The sequence below is a fragment of the Cetorhinus maximus genome, chromosome 14, assembly GCF_964194155.1.
Source record: "Cetorhinus maximus chromosome 14, sCetMax3.hap1.1, whole genome shotgun sequence".
Lineage (NCBI taxonomy): Eukaryota > Metazoa > Chordata > Chondrichthyes > Lamniformes > Cetorhinidae > Cetorhinus > Cetorhinus maximus.
The window spans coordinates 85,094,613-85,115,286 of NC_135892.1; the positions used below are offsets into that span (position 1 = coordinate 85,094,613).

Sequence of the window (20,674 nt, forward strand, 5' to 3'; positions counted from 1 at the left end):
GGGAGTGGGTAGATGTGCATAGGTTGGCATGGAGGGTATGAAGGCCATGGGGATGGGTAGGGGGCAGAGGTGGGCATAGAGGATATAACGGGTCATGGGGAGGTGAGTGGGGGTATGAGTTGGCATGGATGCAGCATGGAGAGTATGATGGAGTGTATGAGGGTGTGAGGGCTAGGGGGCTGTTTTTTGTTTTCTTGTTTTTAATTGTAACTGGAACAAAGTCCCAGAGCACCCGGGTGGGCTGGTTCAGCACCCGAAGTGCTGAGTCCGGTTTGCAGAGCAGGTAATTTTTCTGACTCTGCGCTCCTGACCCAGGAATGAAAATTCCACCCTATGTGTCCCGTTAGCCACATCCTGCCACTCTGTGGTGTAGCAGCATCATGGAGCAATGGAAAACCAGCTGTGTTTATAATTCATCTTGAAATAGTACAGTTAATGCAGCATCTGAAAATTAATTTTCCCCTATCATTTTCTATTCCTGGTGTATCTTTGCTAGTCATGTTCTTGGATCATGGATTAATCTCCACATTATCAAGCTATTTAAACAGCAACATGTCAAGTTGTGCATGGTTGGAAAGTAAAATATATCATTAATGGATTTACTTTGAAGTCAAAAGTAGAAACTAATGCATTATCACTTTGGTGGTAATTTCTGAATTTCATTGGAGAACAACTGTTAGAAGTCCTCATCACATAAATAGGTTACCTCACGTAAGACTGAATCAAGAGCTTTTCAGTATCAATGAATAATGTTTTGAGCAGTTCACTGAATTAAGATTCCTGGGCCTGAATCTTTCGCTCTTCGGGCACGCGCGATCGGTGGGCCCAAGAATGGACGGGAAACGAGCCCTCGACCGCGATCGGCCCCGAACCGCGATTTCACACTGGCTGGCCAATTAAAGGCCAGACAACATGAAACTTGCGCTGAAAAAAGGCTCAGCACTGCGGGAAGAGGGTGGGCACCGACACCACCACGGGTGCCAGTGAGCTCCCTGAAGGCAGACGGCTGCCTCAGGGAGCTGCAGACTTCCACAGAATAAACGAAACAACAAAAATGCTGCAAAATATGTCCATTCAGCACAATCAAGAACCTGAAAGCATACCTCATTAAAACCAGTCCCCAGATATTTCTTTTTATTTTCCCCACGGGGATTTCATTCCGCCCTGGATCAAAGTTTGAGCAAAAATGTAAAGGCCGCCTGGCCGATTGGCCTGTCCGCCAACCATGTAAGTGTACGGGCCACAAAAAATCGCTTTCAATTGCCTCCTGATATTGGGCTTAACTGCCCACTTAATTATTGGCAGGCGCGCTTCCAACTGCCACGTGCGCCCGCTGATTGAGATATCGTGCGAGTACACAATGGTATTGGGATGCTCACCCGACATCATCTCGCGCTATTTCACAGCCAGACGAGTTGGGCACGCGGCCGCCCGTGGGACATAAAATTCTGGCCCTGGAACTCTCAAACCCAGTTTCCTTTTGCCCCTGAACTCATTATACAACTTAACATTAACAGTGCACAATAAACTGTGCAAGCACAAACAACATTTCATAGACAAATTTATAAACAAGCTTCCCTGGTGCCAGCTATACTCACTCATCGTTCACACTGTAATGGGCAGAATGATTTTGTGAATCAGTTCATCATGCTTCCCTTTTACTTTCAATTCTCTTGTGATTTGCCTTCACAAGGCAATCTTTGGGAACATAACATTTTGTTTCGTTTCACAAAGTACTAATATATATGAAAATCTTCATCTATTTTACTATTGTTTCATTGAATTATTGTATGAAACATCTTTATTGTTTGTGGTTAGAGGGCATTAAAACAAAAAAGTACTGGAAATGAACAGCAAATTGGTCAGAATCCAAGAAAGGAAAGCTAGGCTATGAACATCTGGGCCGTTAAACTATCCTTACCCTTCAGGTGCTTTTGATTTGCTGTATACATTGACCATTTTATGTTTTATTTACAGCATTTGCAGTTTTACTTTTTGTCTTCACTTTCCGAACGGATCCCAAAAAAGACAGAGAGTGAGATTGCTGATGAGAAAGCTTGATTTCAGCGTGGAAGAGGAACCAGAGATCAAGTCCCTAACCTTAGAATCATAATGCGCAAAGTCCAAGAACATCAGCAGCCAATATATACGTGTGCTTCATTGCTTTTGAGAAAGCATTCGATTCGGTTTTGCATGAGAAATTCTGGTTGATAATGTTAGATATAGGATACCCACTACATTTAATCGATTTGCTAGCCAAGCAATGAGCTAGAGTCAGAGTTGCTGGCACCCTCTCAAAATGGTTCAGAGCCAATAAGTGTGTTAGACGGGGGTGTGCGCTCTCACCATATTTATTCAACGTCCGAGCAGAAATGGTTATGACAGAGACACTTGATGGATATAAAGGTGGGATACCAATAGACAGGCGGCGAGTTTCAAATCTTTAATGTGCTGACGACATTTTTCTGCTCGTTAATTCAGTGGAGGAGCTACAGGAGTTAGTAGATTGTCTTGATCAAATTAACAGGAAGTACAGTTTCCTGATCAATGTTGACAACGCAACGGCGATGGGGACGGGTGGAAAGACATGAAAGATTCTGATCACCGGAGTTTCCCTTGAATAGGTTGATCCCTTCCACTATCTTGAGTCACTCATCATGGAAGATGCAGTCTACCAAAGAAATTCGGACTGGACTCAACAGGATGATGGCATTGTGAACTCACTTAGAAGAGTATGGTGTAGCCACAGCATCTCGATTACAATGAAAATTCATCTTCTGAAAGTCCTTGTGTGGCCAGTGACGATGTGTGGCTGCGAGAGCTGGACCATCAAGAAGAGTGGCGAAGCTCAAAGAAGAGCATTTGAAATGAAAGGACTCAGACATATATTATGTGTGTCATGGATGGCCATGTGGACAAATGAGTGGGTGCTTGAGAAAGCTGGTGTTAAGGGGAACTTGTTTCAGATAATGATATCCCAAGGAAGCTTACATATTTTGGACATGCGATGTGAACAGGAGGGGAGTGTTTGGAAAAAGAGGTAATGCAAGGCAAAACATCTGGAAAATGTGTACAAGGAAGACCTAAGATGGCATGGATGGATAATATCAGAATGTGAACGGTCCCCTCTATGGGACAGGCTGTGGGCAGCGGAGAATAGAAATCAGTGAAGAAAGATTCTTCATGATTCCTCGGAATGAGGACGGATGAAGATAAGAAAGAAAAGATCTCAATTTTAATTCTGGATTAGATAAGTGATTACACTGGCCAGAATTTTCATGCAGGCGAAGAGGCTTTCCGTGGTTCATGGAGGCAACTGCACATGTTAAAATGCAGCTGCCTCAGTCAGGTCAGATTTTGGCTAGTGGGATGTCCAAACATGACTTGTGCACTCTAGACACTGGAGGAAAGGCCTAAAGCTGTTGGAGTTCTTTGGAGAGGTAAGCTACCCTTTTGGATATGGTCCCAGGATACCTTTCGGGGAGGTCAGGTGCCCTTTGGCAGAGATAAGGTAACCTTTGGGAGAGGTAAGCTGCCCTTTTGGACAGGTAAGGTGCCCTTTAGTTTTGTTAAAAGTAGACATGACTGTGCATAAAAAGTGCATAAACTCATTGGAACTGTCAAGTTCATTGGAACTGTCAAGAGAACTGTCAAAAGAACTGTTAAAAGCACTGTCAAGCTTTCAATACATTTAAATGTCCTGCCCTTTAAATATTAAAAAATCTGTCTGCAGTTTAAAAAAAATCAGTGCCTGCTATTTCACACTGTTTGTTGCATAAGCCTTAGTTCTGTATGACTGATTTGACAACCTATTATTATCACACTTGGGTGCCTGTCAGTTCACAGTTTGATTGACAACTCCAAGTGGTTATAAACTCTTTGAATTGGGACTCTGAATACAAATCCTCATTTTCATAAGGGATTAAAGGAATTTAAATGTAATGAATGATCATTATCAATGAGAGTGTTTTTTTTTTCAATAGTGAATTTATCAATAGACACTTAAGAACTTTATTTAAACTCAACATGGGTCCTGAGGTCTGCCCAAGCCACACTGGGTGAGTTGACATGGAAGGTGTAAGGGCAAATGGTGGTGGCGGGGGGGCGCATGGGTGGTCATGAGTTGACACTAAGTTGGCATAAGGGCTATGAAGGGCCATGGGGTGGGTGAAGGGTGTGAGGTGGTGTGGATTGGCATGGATGGGCATGGGAAGTATGTGGGGAGGTGAGAGGATGTGAGGGGTGAGGACTGGAGGGCTGTTTCCTGTTTTATTCATTTTTTGACATCTTCCACAAAGTGCCGGAGCACCGAAGCAAGCATTCCGCCCAGCCTGCCTCTGTAGCCAGAAGCCTCTGAACTCTTTCCCACCATGACTCCCATTTTCATCTGCACCCCACAGACCAAAAATCCAAACGTCTGGGCACTTTTTCCTTGGTTGAGTTTCAGGAGCTGGGAATTGTCCCGAACCAGGAGCAAAAATTCGGGCCACTGACTCCTCCTTTGTGAACATTTAAAACTCCATGTTAGAATTATTTTTTAAATTATGTTTTGCTGACAGTTCAGTACAGTACTGAACAAATGCTAGATTGTTGGAAGTGCCATCTTTTGTATGAGGCATTAAGCTGAGGTACTATTTTCCCTCTGAGAAGGATGTAAAAGATCCCATGGTATTATTTCAGAACAGGGGATTTCTCTGCAGTATCCTGGTCAATATTTATGTAGGGTCTTTCCTTTTTTTACTTCCTTTTTTCACATTTGTTACTGTTTTCCCTTGTTCAGGAAACCCCATAAGTGGAGGGGAGGAGTGGTTTAATGTTTGACCCAGTGGGAGCGAGAGGTCCTGGGACTGCGTGTGAAGCCCAGGTTTCCCTGCATGCTGTGGAGTTTTAACTCAGAAGCCTGAAGGAGCGGATTGTCAGGGTTGGGAGATGGGCAGGGAGACAAGGTCGGAGCCTCAGGTGAGGGAGTATCGGGGGAAGCCAGAACAATCTGATTGCGTGGGATTGGCGAGGTGGTTATGCTGGATCCAGCACTTAACTGGAAATATGCTCACTTCCTCGATTCAACAGTCCTCGCCTCCCTGTAGTTACCGGCTTTCCTTGGAAGTCTCATTTGTCAGTGAGTTCCAGAGTTAAATTTGCAAAGGTGCATAAATATGAGGCATGCAGCCTCAGTATAATATTTAAATTACCAATTTAAATTGATTTCTGGGAGCAAGTGGGCTACCTGTGCCCCTATCTACCAGAGGTAGGTCGGTTCGGTGACAGAAATCAAATTATTAACACTTTAACTTCCACCCAACCCAGCTCACCTGTTTTGGGGGGTTAAAATTTACCTATACTGTCTAAACTGAGAGGGTAAGCAAGCATCCTAAGTCTAGGTTTTTATATACACTTCAATGAGATATTGTGGGCAGAATTTAGCAGGTGGTGGGGTTCCCTACCCAAAGAATCAGTGGGGAACATATCCCACTACGACCCACCCCCCCCCACCTCCCGTACCCCACCCCGGCCATGCAGGCCGTCCCGCAGCCACTTAACATTCCAAGAGGTATTAATTGGTTGGAGGTGAGACTTCCAGCCCTCATTTGGGTGGAAGAACTGGCTAATAGAGCTGCTGGCTAATCTGATTGGGCCGCTGCTGGGACTACAGGCAGTCCCTCAGATCAGTTCCGGATGCCAGGATGCAGGGAAGTACTGGTGCAGGCGGGGAGGGGTGGGGGTGGGAGAGGGTCATGGTGGGACAGGCCCAAGGGGATGGGTGGGGGCAAGAAGGGCTGGGGGCCTTGACAGACAGGCTGGGGGGAGGGAGGGAGCAGACTTAGGTGGGGTCCCTGATCAAGAAAGGAGGCCCACGGGGGTGACACAACCTCAACTTTCCCACCCAGGCCCCACGTAAGGTAACCTACTGGGCTTTCCCCTTCCCCATCCCTGACCTCCTCCCACTAGCCACAAAATTGAGGCCATGTGGGTAATGGCCCTTAAGTGGCCATTAATTAGCCACTTAAGGGTCCCAACTGGGGGCAATTGACAATCATGCCCCTGTAAGATTGAGGACAGGTTGGGCCAGGTGGGAGGATGGCAGTAAGGCAAACCTGCCGTTGGGGGGGAGGGGGGGGGGGCATAAAATTCTTTCCTATGGAAAGTCATAACAGCTGTGTAATTTGAAGTATTTTTTGATTTTCCCTTTTTCTCTCCTGATTGATATGTCACTACCCCAAAACACCCCACCTTAAACTAGAAACCCACTTTGTGAGATATACCTAGCATAAAGCTATGCCTTATTAGAGCACCTCACTACCTTATTGGGCTATCCCCAAAAAATACATTTTTAAAACATAGGCCCAGATATCAGTTATTTTTCTTAAAGATATGAATAATATACAGTGACTGGCCGCAGAGAAAGAAAAAATCTTTTGTTATCTACTGATTTGGCGCCATAAAGGAATTCAAAACCTAGAGATAATTCTATTATAAGCTGTTTAAAATCAAAGAATCGGGCTGGGAAAATTCCTGGGGTTAAATTGTTTTCATTATCTTTATTAGATTTCTAGTCTCGGAGGAGATAAAATGTATAATTTGTACGGGTATAAAAAATAAATTAGCAGAGGAATTGCTGGCACTTTTCAATTATAGTCCTGGCAGTTACAATTCCCTGATTTACCTGTCAGCAAAAATCGTAAGACATTTTAATGGTTTTCTTCTAAAAGTTCTAATTGGCTGTTAGATTGGAGCACCAAAATGCTGCACCACGGTGCTGGGTCCTGGGCTTGCAGCCCCAGTCCTCCCACATACTTATGTACTGACCATAACCACATACCAGCCTGCAGGGAGGGAGGTGAAAATAGAGGGAGAATCACCTACATGCAATCATCACACTTTTCAGTGCCCCGTTTAGAATGATAGAGGCTTAGCATTACATCGTGCATACTCCTCTCTCTGTAGAGTGTAAGAATTATAAGCAAAACAAAACATTTCTGTTGTCGCCCCATTATCGAATATCTTTCATAATTTTAGCAATGCAAGAAAGGGAAAAGCACAAGATGTATTTTAAAAAGCAGCCTTTCACTGCTAATCAAAGCTTGACAATAATGTTGGCAGGGAGGGAATGCTAATTAAATAAAAACTACTGTAGATTTCAGCATATAACATGCACCAACCACCACTTTTATAACACAATTTGTGTGCATCACTTGTGAAGAGTAATTTTCTGATTTATTTGTTTACTTATTGGGGGTAATGTTGTGACTTTCGGAGTAGGCACAGGCAGGGAGGAACCTCACATTCTGACAGCACTTATCAGGAAAGAGCAGAAACAGTGCCTACAACCTTCCATCCAGTGAGTTTGATGGAAAAAAGAATCACTGGCAGCCTACCTGGAATTTTTAAATTTTTCTGCCAGTGGACAAAGGTTCCATACAATTGGAAAATTTCCATCACAATTATTTTTGCTACAAAATTACCTCTGTGGTATGCACCTGATTTCTGCATCTATTTTCAAATATGAAATACTCTGTTTTATGCACTAAAATCACTTAGCTACAAAATCTTTACTGACAGAATCATAAATGGGTACAGCACAGTAGGAGGCCATTCAGCCTGTCATGTCCATGCCAGATTCTGGAAGAGCAACTGACCTCGTCGCATTCTCCTGCCTTTTCCCTGCAGCCTTGCAATCTTTTTCATTTCAGATAGTTATCCAATTCTCTTTTGAAGACCTTGACTGAATTTGCCTCCGGCAGAACATTCCAGATCCTAACCGCCTGTTGCATAAAAAGGTTTTTCCTCACGTCACCGTTGCTTCTGTTGCCAATCACCTTAAATCAGTGTCCTCTGGTTCTCATTCCTTTCACCAACAGGAATAGTTTCACCCTATTTACATTGCACAGGTTTCCAACCTCTCTACCAAATCTGCTCTTAATCTTCTCTGCTCCAAGAAGAGCATCCCTGCTTCGCCAATCAATTCATGTATTTGAAATTCCTCATCCCCGGAATCATTCTTGTGAATCTTTTCCAACTCTCTCAAATGCCTTCACATCCTACCTAAAGTGCAGCGTCTAGAATTGGACACAATACTCAGCTGATGCTGAAGCAAGGTTTCATACTGGTTCACCATGGGCAGAATTTTTCACTCGTTGGGCGGGCGTGCGCCTGACCTGAATGAGCGTAAAATAACGTGCGATGATGACGGGTGAGCGTCCCAATGTCCTTGCGCACTCATGCGATATTTCGGTCGGCGGGCGCGCACAGGAGTTGGCAGCGCGCCTGCTGACAATTATCAGACCTATTAAGGCCATTAAAGATCTAATTGAATGAAATTTTTCGCTGCCCGTCCAACCTAATGGTTGGCGCACAGTCAAAAAGGCCAAGCGACCTTTGCATTTTTTGTGAAACCTCATCCACGGGTGAGTGATTTAAAAAAAAATTTCTAAATTTTTACACTAATTTGTAACATGTCCCCTCATGTGACAGGATCATATGAGGGGACATGTTATTAACATTTTAAAAATCTTTCTTTATCATTTTCAAAAATCTTTATCTCCCAGAGGCAGCTCTGTGCCTCAGGGAGCTTTTCCTGTGCGCACCTGCACGAACTTCCAAGCTTGCCCTCCCCACCCCTCTCCCTCCACACAGGCAGCGCTGAGAGATACAGCACGCATTTCACACTAGGCAGGTCTTCGTTGGCCCACCAGCGTGAAATCACGGTCGTGGCCCAATTGCGGGTGGCAGTTGATTTCCCAACCGCTCCCGCTTGCCCCCACCGAGCCTACCCGACGAGGGCAGAATTCTGCCCCATAACTTCAGAAATAAAAACAGAAAATTCTGCAAATACACAGCCAATCTGGCAGTAGCTGTGGAGAGAAATAAGAATTAACGTTTCAGGTCGTGACCTTTCATCAGAACAGGTCACAACCTGAAACCTTTACTCTGTTTCTCTCCATGATGCAGCCAGACCTGCTGTGCATTTCCAGCAGTTTCTGTTTTTATTTCACATGTCCAGCATGTGCAGTATTTTGCTTTTTCATCATAAATTCCTTGCTTTTGAACTCAATGTCCCTATTGACGAAGCCTAGAATCCAGTACACTTATTAACCACTTTTTCAACCTGCCCTGCTACCTTCAACGACTTGCACACATATATCTCCAAATCCCCACTGCTCCTGCACCCCCTTTAGAAATAGGCCCTTTATTTTACACTGCCTCTCCTTGTTCCTCCTACCAAAATAAATCACTTCACACTTCCCTGCATTAAATTTCATCTGTCACTTGGGCTTCAACTTTGGTGACAAGCCTGATATGTAGCACTTTATCAAATTCCGTTTGGAAGTTCATGTTCAACACATCAACTGCATACCCTCATCAAACCTCTCTGTAACCTCTTCAAAAAAGTTAACTAAAGCAAGTTAGTTAAACATGATTTGCTCTTCTTTTCCCCTTTATTGTTTCATGGGATGTGGGCATCGCTAGCAAGACCAGCATTTGTTGCCACATCCCTAATTGTTCTTGAACTGAGTGGTTTGCTAGGTCATTTCAGAGTCAACCATATTGCAGTGGGTCTGGAGCCACATGGAGGCCAGACCAGGTAAGGATGGCAGATTTCCTTCCCTAAAGGACATTATTTAACCAGAAGGGTTTTTATGACAATCAATAATAGCTTCATGGTCACAATTACTGAGACCAGCTTTCAATTACAGAATTATTAATTGAATTTAAATTCACAGCTGTCACAGTGGGATTTGACCCTGTGTCCCCAGGGATAACTAGTCCAGTGGCATTACCACAACACCACCATATCCTCATGCTCATAACAAATTTGTGTTGGCTTTCCTTAATTAACCTGTATTTGGCAAAGCGGCTATTAATTTTACCCCAAATTATTGTTGCTAAAAGCTTTCCCACCACTGAGGTTAAACTGACTGACATGTAGTTGCTGGCTATTAGTTGGCCAGCCAGCATGAAATCGCGGTTGGAGCCCGATAACGGGTGGCAGACCGTTTCATGGCCACTCCCGGGCCCGCCTGCCATGCCCCCCGACGAGGGGAAAATCCTTCCCTATGCTACAGTGCTCCTGGTTCACCAACGACACACATCAGAAAATTGGAGGAGGGAAAGTCTTGCGTTCCAGCAGCAGGTATTGGGAAAACTGCATGCTTCTCCCGATCTTCTGTCCTCTCATTTTAATAGGTGAAAAACAAGTGGAGTGGCACCGGAATTCTTGATCTCTGCAAAAAATTTCTCAACCAGGAGCACAGTTTCATAAAACTGGGCTCATAATATACAACCAGCTTGTGATGGGACTCTGTGACAGAACAAAGTTTTGCACTGATATATAATAGAGTTTACTTTTAACCTTAATTTATTTTGTATTATCTTAACTGTACTTTGTAATAATTAAGGATTCTTTTCTTGTCAATCTTACCTGAACTCAAAAGTTTGCGGGTACGTAAGAAACTAATTGTCAGGCGCATGATAGATGCTTTGTCCAGGTGCGTACTGACATTATGTGGCAGTGGCAGCTGATGAGCCAGCTCATAAAACACTTCTGTCTCTTTGCTCCTTCTGCACCTTGCTGCATCCCTCGATTTCTCCTTCCTTCTCTCCGAGTTACTTCTGAAAACAAACATTGCAAGTTTAATTAAGGGCACTCAAACAAAATACCAAATAACATCACAGTAACATAAATCAGGTTTATTTAATTATGTAGACAGAAGCTTCTGTCAGCTTATCCCAAAGTCCAGAACTAACAACATACCTGCAGGTACCTCCAGGCCGCCCAATCTTTGCCTACCAATAGTCCACCCTCTGCCTCCCCTGGGACCTAAGCTTAAATTGATGCCATCAGAGGGTGGAGTTGACATCTTCATGCCCCCAGATGCTTCAACCCCTAGTTCACAACCCACACTCATTAAAATTATTCGCTGCATGATTTTGTACAACTTTTACCTGATGGCCATGTAACTTGAAAGAGAAGTTGTAAATGGGGAACAAAAATAAAAATAGCTGGAAAAACTCAGCAGGTCTGACAGCATCTGCAGAGAGGAATACAGTTAACGTTTCGAGTCCATATGACTCTTCATCAGAGCTGAGGAAATATGTACGATGTATTCAATTTTATTTTTGTAAATGGGGGATGTTGGTCTGCCTCAATAAACAACTCAAAACTTTTTTGTGATATTTTTCTCTGTGCTAAATCAAAATCATTGTAAAAATGTCTATGGTTAATCTTGTGCACAGAGGAAACCTTCACACAGTATGCAATACTGGATTTACATTCACAATGTATTCAATTTTATTAGTTCCACTACGTGTTATGAATGTTGGAAAAAAACAATGGGTTGGGTTTAACGCACCTCCGCCAACAGGTTTGAAGGTGGGGGAGGGGGCTCATTAAATCCAGCAGGTGGCCTGCCCACTCACCTTGCCCCCACCGCAATTGTCCGAGCATTGAGGATGGCATCAGGCAGCCCACCCGCCAGCGAGCGGCCTTAGTGGACACTTAATGCCCGCTTAAGGGTCTCATCCGACCACTGCCAGGCTTTAAATGGCAGCAGGAACGGCCCACGTCAAGCAGCCAGGCCGGCAGGGTCCCTGCTTGGGCTACTGGTGGGCGGGGCAGGGGTCCTTCTTTAACAGGACCTCGGGCCCATCAGAAGGCTCACTTTACCCAGTTCCCCCAGTTTGCCCCCCTTCCTCTTTGGCCTCTCAAACCCCAATTCCCCTCATCGCAGCCTGCCAGCTTGGCACCTGGCAAGACCACAAGTCCTATCGGACACCGGACACCTCTGTCCCAAAGTGCTGGAGAGCTGCTTGATTGCCCGGCAGCTCTCTGAAGTGGGACTTCCTGGTTCAGAAGGGCAGCAGTCCCATCTCCAGCCTATTAATGGCCAATTGGTGTTTAAATGGCTGCTGGACAGCTGCTGTTCCCCTCAGCAGGCTCTACCCTGAATTTTTAGTGAGGGGTGGCAGATAATCTGGCGCCTCGTATAATTCAGCCCAACTGGTTTTCACTGACAGCAGGTGCGTTCAAGCCAAGTGCCAAACTAGCACTTTGCACAAAATAAGGGGAGTTGGTGCCAAGTACTGGAACACGTTGACCATTTTGGATAGCTTCAAGTACTCCCAAGAGTCAGATGTAGAGCAAAATATCCTTCTCTCGCTCCCAACATGTTCTTAACCCCATCCTCAGAAAAGCACCTCCTATTACACGTGATTGAATATAAGCATTTTCCACATCTACCATCTTTATAGCTTTCCAAATTAGTTTGACAATTTAGTGTCAATTACTGCTGGATTATGGATAGCTTTACATTCTGTGTCCTTACCCATCTGGAGACTAAGACTAACCAAGCATTATATAAAGAATCCCCAGAGAAAGGCATTATTCTGCGTTGGATTTAAACCCAGGTCAAATAACCAAACGTGACAATGCCACAAAGTCTCTGTACAGTCAAATCCTTGACATCAAATCAATGGAATTGTTAATACCAGTTTAGGGCGATTATCTTGGGATGCAACTATCCAAGATATTTACTAAATTATCAAATTCCATTTTGGCTCAATCAGTTTTTCAATGTATAAAGTCTAGTTCCAAAAATATATCTCATAAGTTATCCTATGAAATAAATGGATTAGCACTTCATGAGAGAGGATTTTCGATCAAATGCATCCATTAGTAGTATCTCATTACAGTGGTCAGATCTCACCTCCATGAAATCACAATATTTTTTCTTTACTTTTAAAACTGTGATTTGCCTGGCCTGTGAACTCTTGCTAGTGACACTGGAAACCTGAAATTGGAAAGTCTTCCCTTACGCCCCAAGAGCCTCAATGAGCACAAACCTTCACTCAAATAGTACATTCTTTCAATTTTAAAAGTAGCCTCACAAAAGATGGCACTGTTGACTAATTTTGCTCAAATTTACAAGAACACTAAAGGGAACGAAGGTAATACCAGCATACCAAATTTAAAATTACAGAAGTTAGCAAATGTCAATGAACCAGGCAAACACAATTCTTATTTAATTAGTAGGATAAGGATTAGTACTTGCCTGGGGGTTTTAACTAAGCAAAATGGTCCCCTTTTTCCCTAAAGTATAAATGTTTGGATAATTAATTCCATTGGGGTTTGTTTAATAGATAATCATGCAAAGTGAGAAAACTACTTCTTAAACACCTTCTATCATTAACATGATGTTGTAATCTTTCGATAGTTTTCTCACTAAGGGTTTTAATATCCTTTTGAATCACTTGGGCCCATCACCAACATACTACAGCACACTGCCTTCAGAATGCTGTTTCTTTCTACTCATCAAATCAGCGAACAACAAACCGAATGATTTGAATGACAAAAAATGACCAAATTTGACTGTTCCGATGTCAGCTGCAGCCATGATTAGCGCTCACTCCTAACCACCTATTTTTTCGATATATTATACACTGTATGACTAAAAATCATATTTATTATATATCTTATTTATAGTGGAATCACTGAAACCAACAAAATCCAATTAGTACTGCATAAAGCAATATGAAATTTACATTTGATGAATATTCAAAATATTCAGGGTGAAGCATATAAAATGTAATTAAAATAAATGCTGATGTAGGTCGACATTCTGCCACTTCTTGTGCTTTAACACTTTTAAAAAATAGAATTTTCTTCAGGTCTGCTTAGCTCCTGTGTGACACGATTTAAATGGAGCAAGGACCTGAAAATTGTGTGGCTAATAATCCCACCTGGCATCCATTGAAAACCTTTCCTCTACCTGTTTTCCTTGGATCTGATCTCTAGCTGACATGCCTGTATTTCTGATTTCTGGGTAGAAATTAGTGTGTTAAAGGGCAGCTGCTGTAAGTCCCAATTAAAGGACAGAGAATTGTATTGCTGGAAGGCCCATGATGTTGAGTTTGGGGCCTCATTAACATAATAGGGAATCACATGCCTCGAACAATGCCCAGCTGCATTTTGCTGGCTCCAGCTGGCAGAAGGTTGGTCACCTGCTGGTAGAAGGTTAGTTCCAGAGGAAGACCGATCATAGCAGGAGGGAGAGTCCAACATGGAAGCAGCCCACGTTAATCTTACAGAACCCACAAGGAGCACTTCTGCTCCTCCTGGTTCCACAAAATTAATTTGACACTTACCTTTCTGGGAGAATTCCTCTTGACCATCAGTTTTACCGAGCGCAGTGTCTAAAACGGTGTGCCCTCAAAATTGACTTAATGTCTATCACAGGAATCTGAATTGTGTAGTTAATGAGATTTCCCCTGAATTCAGGCAGGTGCATGGACTGCCCAGCAGAAATGCCTGTGAAGCAGGAAGTTGGCAATAAATCAATCACTCTCGATTTTATCTCTGACACCTCAACAAGTTGCAGACTGGGGGAGGAATTCCGACATCAAGGCCCTCACACAGTTTGAAAATAGAGTCATTCAGCGTCGATCTGGACCGTTCCTGTGCTGACGGTGAGGTCGGTGCTGCTCAACCAAGTGAGAATCCAGCAGTGCAACATTCATCAGACAACCATGCTGTGACTCAGTTCCTCTGTTCTGCAGTCCCCTGCCATGCACTAATTATCTCTCCTTGCTTTCACAGGCACATCAGGGAAGCAACCGGGGGGGATCCATGACACAGGTCCTTGACTCATGCCCACAAGGCACCTCGGAAGAAGAATCTGATGTCACCCTAATTGAAGACCTGCCACAGCGCTCACCCACACCCTCCACTGGCAGGGACTTCCCAGCTTCCGGCACTCGGAGGGCTGCAGGAGGCCAGAAATCTGCTGAGTCCAAGTCAGATGATGAGCCTCTGGACTTGGTCGTACCTCAGTTGCTGGAGCTGCAAAGGCAAGCTTGGGAACATCAGGAAGGGATGTCCGCTGCACTCCTCAGATTGCAAGGCACAATGTAGGTTTCAGGTGAGGTGATAGCACTGGCGTGCCAATGCACCAAGGTCAACACTGGTAGGGTGGCGACCGCCATGGAGACCTTGGTCCAGAGCATCGGCCCTGCACTGCTGCGTGGGCTGAACTCCATCGCTGATGCCATAGTTGGCCTCCAGCAGTGGCAACACAAGAGGGGTGCCAGGCAGCTTGATCTCACTCCAGCTTCCCCTTCACTTCAAGGAGTCAGCCAGGGGCCCTTGGGCACCCATAGGGAGGAGGATCAGCAGGTGTACCCACCGGAGCCATCCACGCAGGTGACTCTGGGAGTGTCCGGCTCAATCAAATCCCCTCTTCCTGTGACCCCAGCAGCTCCAGCTCCACAGGCCGAGGAGGGTGTCACTGCCAAGCAAGCTGGGGCTCTCCAGGTCTCGGCTCTCCAGAGGACACCTGTCACGGTCATCACAGACAGGGCATATCAGTCAGTAGGCTGCCTCCATCTCCGCAGTGGATGTCCGGGGATCACAAAGACGTAGCGACAGGGTTAGGAAAGTTTAGAAGATGTAGTTGCACAGCCTGGGCATGGATGTTAATCACTTCTTCTTAATGTTCATGATTGTAAATAAACTCCCAAGAATGTCTCCTTGCCTGTGGCTCCTTGTTATGATGAGCAGTGTTCATGTCACTCAGATGTGAAACCTTGGTTCCTGCACAAGATAAAGGCAGGTGTCTCAGTCCAGGGCTTCTTCCCTGTGCAGTGTGCAACCTTCAGACTAAAGTGATGGTCCGGCTTCACACTTACTTGACACATTAGTGATGCCTGCACCTCGACAGTGCTTGTCATTGCTGCTAGAATGTCATGGGCAGGTGTCACAGAGTTCAGTCATTGTCTCTGTGTGTTCTCAGCACCTTTGAGGTGGGGCTGGCCCACCACCTCTTCAGCATCTATGACCAGTGATGCTGTGCTCCTGAAGGGGTCAGGTGCTGAAGGCCGACAAAGGATCAGGTGAATTTAAAGTTTCATGGTTGCATCTCCATGATATGACCCTGATCACAGAGCGCAAGTGAGCTGCCCTCAGCCAGCCAGGAGTCAGAAGCTTTCAGAGGCCATGTGAAGATCTATGAAGGGTCCTCACTGTATGTCGTCATCATCCTCCCAGGATCTAGCAATTATTAGGGTCTCCGCTGCATCTCCATGACATGAGCCCGAGCATTGAGGGTATGTACACTGCCATCAGCCACACAGGAGTCAAACATTCACAGATGCAAGGAGAAGATGTCAGGACTGTCCTCATTGCATCTCGTCATCATCCTCCACGAAACATGCAACATCAGGGCCTCCTGACCGCGCCTGCCTCATCTGGCCAGTGCGATGGCCTCTCGCCGGCATCCTCGCCTCTGAAGACCTCATCATCGGCATCCCCTTCGACATCCTCCTCATCGGAGGAGACGTGCGGCTCCTCTCCCCATTACAGCACTAGGTTGTGGAGCATGCAACAAGCTACAATGAAGCACCGACATCCGCTGTGAACTGTATTGCAGTGCTCCACCAGACCTGTTGAGGCACCGGAAACTAATTTTCAAAATGCGTATCCTTTGCTCCACCAAAATCCGGGTAATGGCACGAGCCTGATTATAACATCGCTCTGCTGCAGCCTGAGGCTGCTGCATGGGTGTCATCAGCCACATCCTCTGTGGGTAGCCCTTGTCTCTGAGGAGCCAATCCTGCAGCCTCTCTGGACCCTGGAAGACGTCAGGGATCTGAGTCCTACTAAGGATGTAGGAGTCGTGGACGCTCCCTGGGAATTATGCGCAAAACTGTAGGATTCGATTGTGGTGGTATCAGACCAGCTGAACAGTCAGTGTGTGGAAGCCCTTGTGGTTAATGTAGTTGATTGCTTGTTGTCACAGCGAGGTAAGCACCACGTGAGTCCAGTCAATGGCACCCTGCACCTGTGGAAAACCAGAGATCTGTGCAAATCCCAGCACTCTTGCTCCCTGGCTTTCCTGATCCCAGATGAAATGTACAAAGTTCTGTTCCTTTGCGTAGATGGTGTCTGTGACCTCCTAGATACACTTGTGCATGGAGGCTTATGTGGTCCCACACAGGTCACCCGTGGAGCCCTGGAAGGAGTCATTGGCGTAAAACTTGAGCTTTCACGGTCACTTGCAGTGGATGCCCTCCATGACTCTGTGGCACCAAATCCTGTAGCAGGGGCCATATGTGACCAGCCAGTTCCCTAGACATGCGCTGTCTTCAGCAACACTGGTTCTCGGTCATCTGCAGAAAAGACATGCGTTGTCTAAAGGCCCTGGTTGGTCTCAGCTGCAGAAGAATGCTCACTTTTGACAGGCTTTTCCAACTGTGTGGCCTCTTCCCTCCCCCACCGACTTCCCCCCAAACCCCAGCATATGCTTGAGTTCTTCCTTCAGTCTGTGCTGCCTTGCCCCCCACCCCCACCCTGGCCTCACCCGCACTGGAGCCCTTGCCCCGGCAAGACACTGAAGGCCAGCCAAGAAAAAGTGACTTGACTATGCCCCACACGAATGTGCAGCACTTCTTCCTCGATGTCCTACGGGCGATGCTCATGAGTGCTACGCAGGTTTTTAACATCTGTTAATTGGCATAGGACAAGACTTACACCCCCATCGTGGGAGGATGTCCTGCCTCTGAGAGCTGCCAATCAGTCCAGTAACTTTCACTTCATGGTTGGTGAGGGGCACGGGGATGGGACCTCCTTTATGGGCCCCCTGCAGTTTTATAGTCCCAGCAGCACCCCAGAAGCAGTGGCCACTGCTGGGACTGTATCCAGCCTGCAATAGCGATCATCGCTAGAGCCGCAAATCAATGTAAACGGGCAGGTATAACTGGGGTGAGGCTAGCACACTCCATGAGGGGATGACAGGGATGGGGTGGGCCACGGTGGACAAAACAGAGGGGAGGAGCAACACACGGTTGGAAGATTTTGGTGGGTGGACCTCCGATGAGAACAGGGGGCCTATAAAGGAGGTACGCGCGCCACGCCTCTCACCAGCCGTGAAGTGAAAGCTGCCAGACTACACACTTGGTGCTGGCCCGCTGAGGGTTAAATTCCAGCAATGGCAGGAAGAGGGCATTAATTGGCCACCTAAGACCTCAATTGGCCCATAAGCAGACAGGCCTCCCAACGCCGCCCCTGCCATGGGCGAAATTGCAGGTAGGCACCAGGAATGGTGCCCATGGCATTGCACCCAATTTAATACCCCCAATCTGCCAACCAGCCCCCAGAAGGCATAAAATCCCACCCTTGGTGGAGGCCTGTACCTTTGCCTACTCTTACCTCTTTGCTGCTGTTTATAGGCAAAGTTATTGAGTCTTCTTCAACAGAGTTAATAGCTGTAACCTCTTATTCATGTGTGTTTCTTTGTATTAGCTGCCATTGAGTACTTTCACTTAGCTTTCTTTTCAATTATTGGTAATTACCAACTTACCAAAGCACACAAAGTAACATGTATGATACCTCACGTACATTACAGAATTGCTTTTATTACAACTTGTGCTGTGTTTTTCAATGGATTTAAGGACACTACCTAATTGGTTCACCCATGTGCAATTGCTCCAGTGCAACTGACAGAATCACACATGCACATGTTCTATGCAGGTGCATTTCAGCAAAGCTCAGTTTCACTGCTCGCACGGTTGGGCAGGATATCACAGGCAGACGAAATGGTAATCCCAAACCTGGTGATGCTGGTAGGAACTGGTTATATATGCCATTGCAGGCGCCAGATGAAATATCCTCTTAAGGACAGCCAACTGCCGATAAGAGTGCCGGTCTTGCTACATTTACAGTATGTGCATGTTGCCAATAGTACACTTCATATCAGAGGCAATATTCTAAACTAAATAGGCTACTTTATTACTGTACACCTGCATATTATAGTTATGTTTTGGCAGCGCAGTATTAAAAGAGCCAAAGGTTACTCAGTGGAATGGTTTTTGTTGCAACACTGAATTATAATCTCCCAGGTGACACAACTCATGACAGCACAGATATAGTAATCTTATTTCATTGCAAGACTGTTAATCAATGCACTACAGTAACCCATTTGCTGGTAATCTATGAACCACATTCAGACACACCCAACAATAATGCAAAAAAGTTTTAAAATGAACTGCAAAACACACTCGGACAAGAATTCGAACATTGCGAAACACAGGAGTTGTGTGACGCAGAATTTAATGTAATTAATGTAGGTTCAGCCAACCTGTTGGGGAACTGGTGGGAAACCCCCGTCACTTCTGAGGGGGAGGCCAGATCAGGTCAAGTGCCTGTTAGGCACTTAACTGGCCAGTGTAGGGCCTTCCACGTGATTCAGGACCCGGGGGTGGAAATCCTGCCTGCTGAGAGCTACCAGCCAATTAGAGGCTGACAGCTCTCCATTACAGATAGTGCCACTGGGAGCGGTGGCTGCTGCCAGCAATGTGTTGCCAAGGAGAGGCCTAGGATCAGCAAAGGACCCAGGTCACAGATGAGTAGGAACGGGATGGGGGGATCATGGAAAAGGGATCATGGGAGGCCGGGGGCGGGGCGGGGAGGTCCAAGGCACGGGTAGGTAGGTGGCTTTTAGCGGCCACCCCTGTTTTCAATGCTAGGTCTCTTGATTGGGTGCCTTTGAAAGAGGGATCCTGACACCCCCCAACTAGAAGGCCATACCACTCGCATGTAATCCCTGAGCCCCATTAAATTGTGGCGGGTTCAGGATAATTGGTGTTACCTGTCTCAATAGTGAGCCTAGCTGACAACCCACTGTGAGCAGGCAAGTTTCCCCCATGGACCTGTTCCTGCCTCCAACTTAATCGCGGGAGGTTTTCCCACTGCCAGGAGAATGACGTGCATCCTCTCCTATGATATGGGCCCAGTCACCATGTTTCCTGCTGTGACTTTCTAGGACTTCCACTGGATCCAAATTAAAAGCCTCACCTATGGCCTGCACGTTGGTCGTAAGGATGGGGGACTGCAGTTTATCTATGCAAAGTGATGCTGGGAAATTTCAACCCAGTTGCCTGTGAATGCAAATATTTTAATCTATGAGTGTAAGCAGCATAAAACATCATTCAGAGACCACAAGGGGGATTGGTAAAAGTTTAAGGTTGAGATGAAGACAGTCAGAGCAGAGGTCACCTTCACCTGCTGCTAGTCATAACGTTTCTAATACAGCATGCTTGGTTGCAACACCCAGTGTCCAAATGGAAAAATAATTTGTTCCTAACACTGACAAACCTTTATCGTGATGAAGCAAAAATAATCAGAAACATTAACAAAATTATATAGTATATTGTTAACATTCAAATGTTAACAACATACTATATAAACAACAGATCTTACATTTTATTCTGTTTGGTTGAAATATGTACTATTTCATGACGATAGGACCATTATAATATGTCAGGTAGAGGATATTATTCTGCTGCAAAGATGGCAATTTTGATATGTCCCTTTAAGCTTAGAATCTAATTAATCAATTAAAAGTTAATTGCCATTGATGAAGGAAGCTTGGAGATGTAAGTAGATGTCTACAACTTCAGCACCAAAAACCCAGCAAGAAGTGACTGCCTAGGGTTATACTTAAGACAAACTTCAGTGTAAGTTAGAAAGTGTTATACACTTTCACTTGATGCAATACTTTTATACAGATAATGGCTGACCTCCCACTGTGTCATTTACAGTAAATTAAAGAAACACTTCTCTGGCAATATGCTCATTATGGACATAATATGATGGGGCAGTTATTTACAGTGAGTGGGATATAGG

General features: G+C 45.4%; 1 protein-coding gene across 1 annotated transcript in view; it reads right to left on the bottom strand.

The window, feature by feature from the left end:
* Window positions 1-20,674, bottom strand: part of epas1b (endothelial PAS domain protein 1b) — a 160,640-nt gene that overhangs the window by 70,622 nt on the left and 69,344 nt on the right. Inside the window, exon 2 of the mRNA XM_078557169.1 lies at window positions 10,421-10,611. Within this exon, the coding sequence (XP_078413295.1) occupies window positions 10,421-10,611 (191 nt within the window). The remainder of the gene's footprint in view (window positions 1-10,420; window positions 10,612-20,674) is intronic.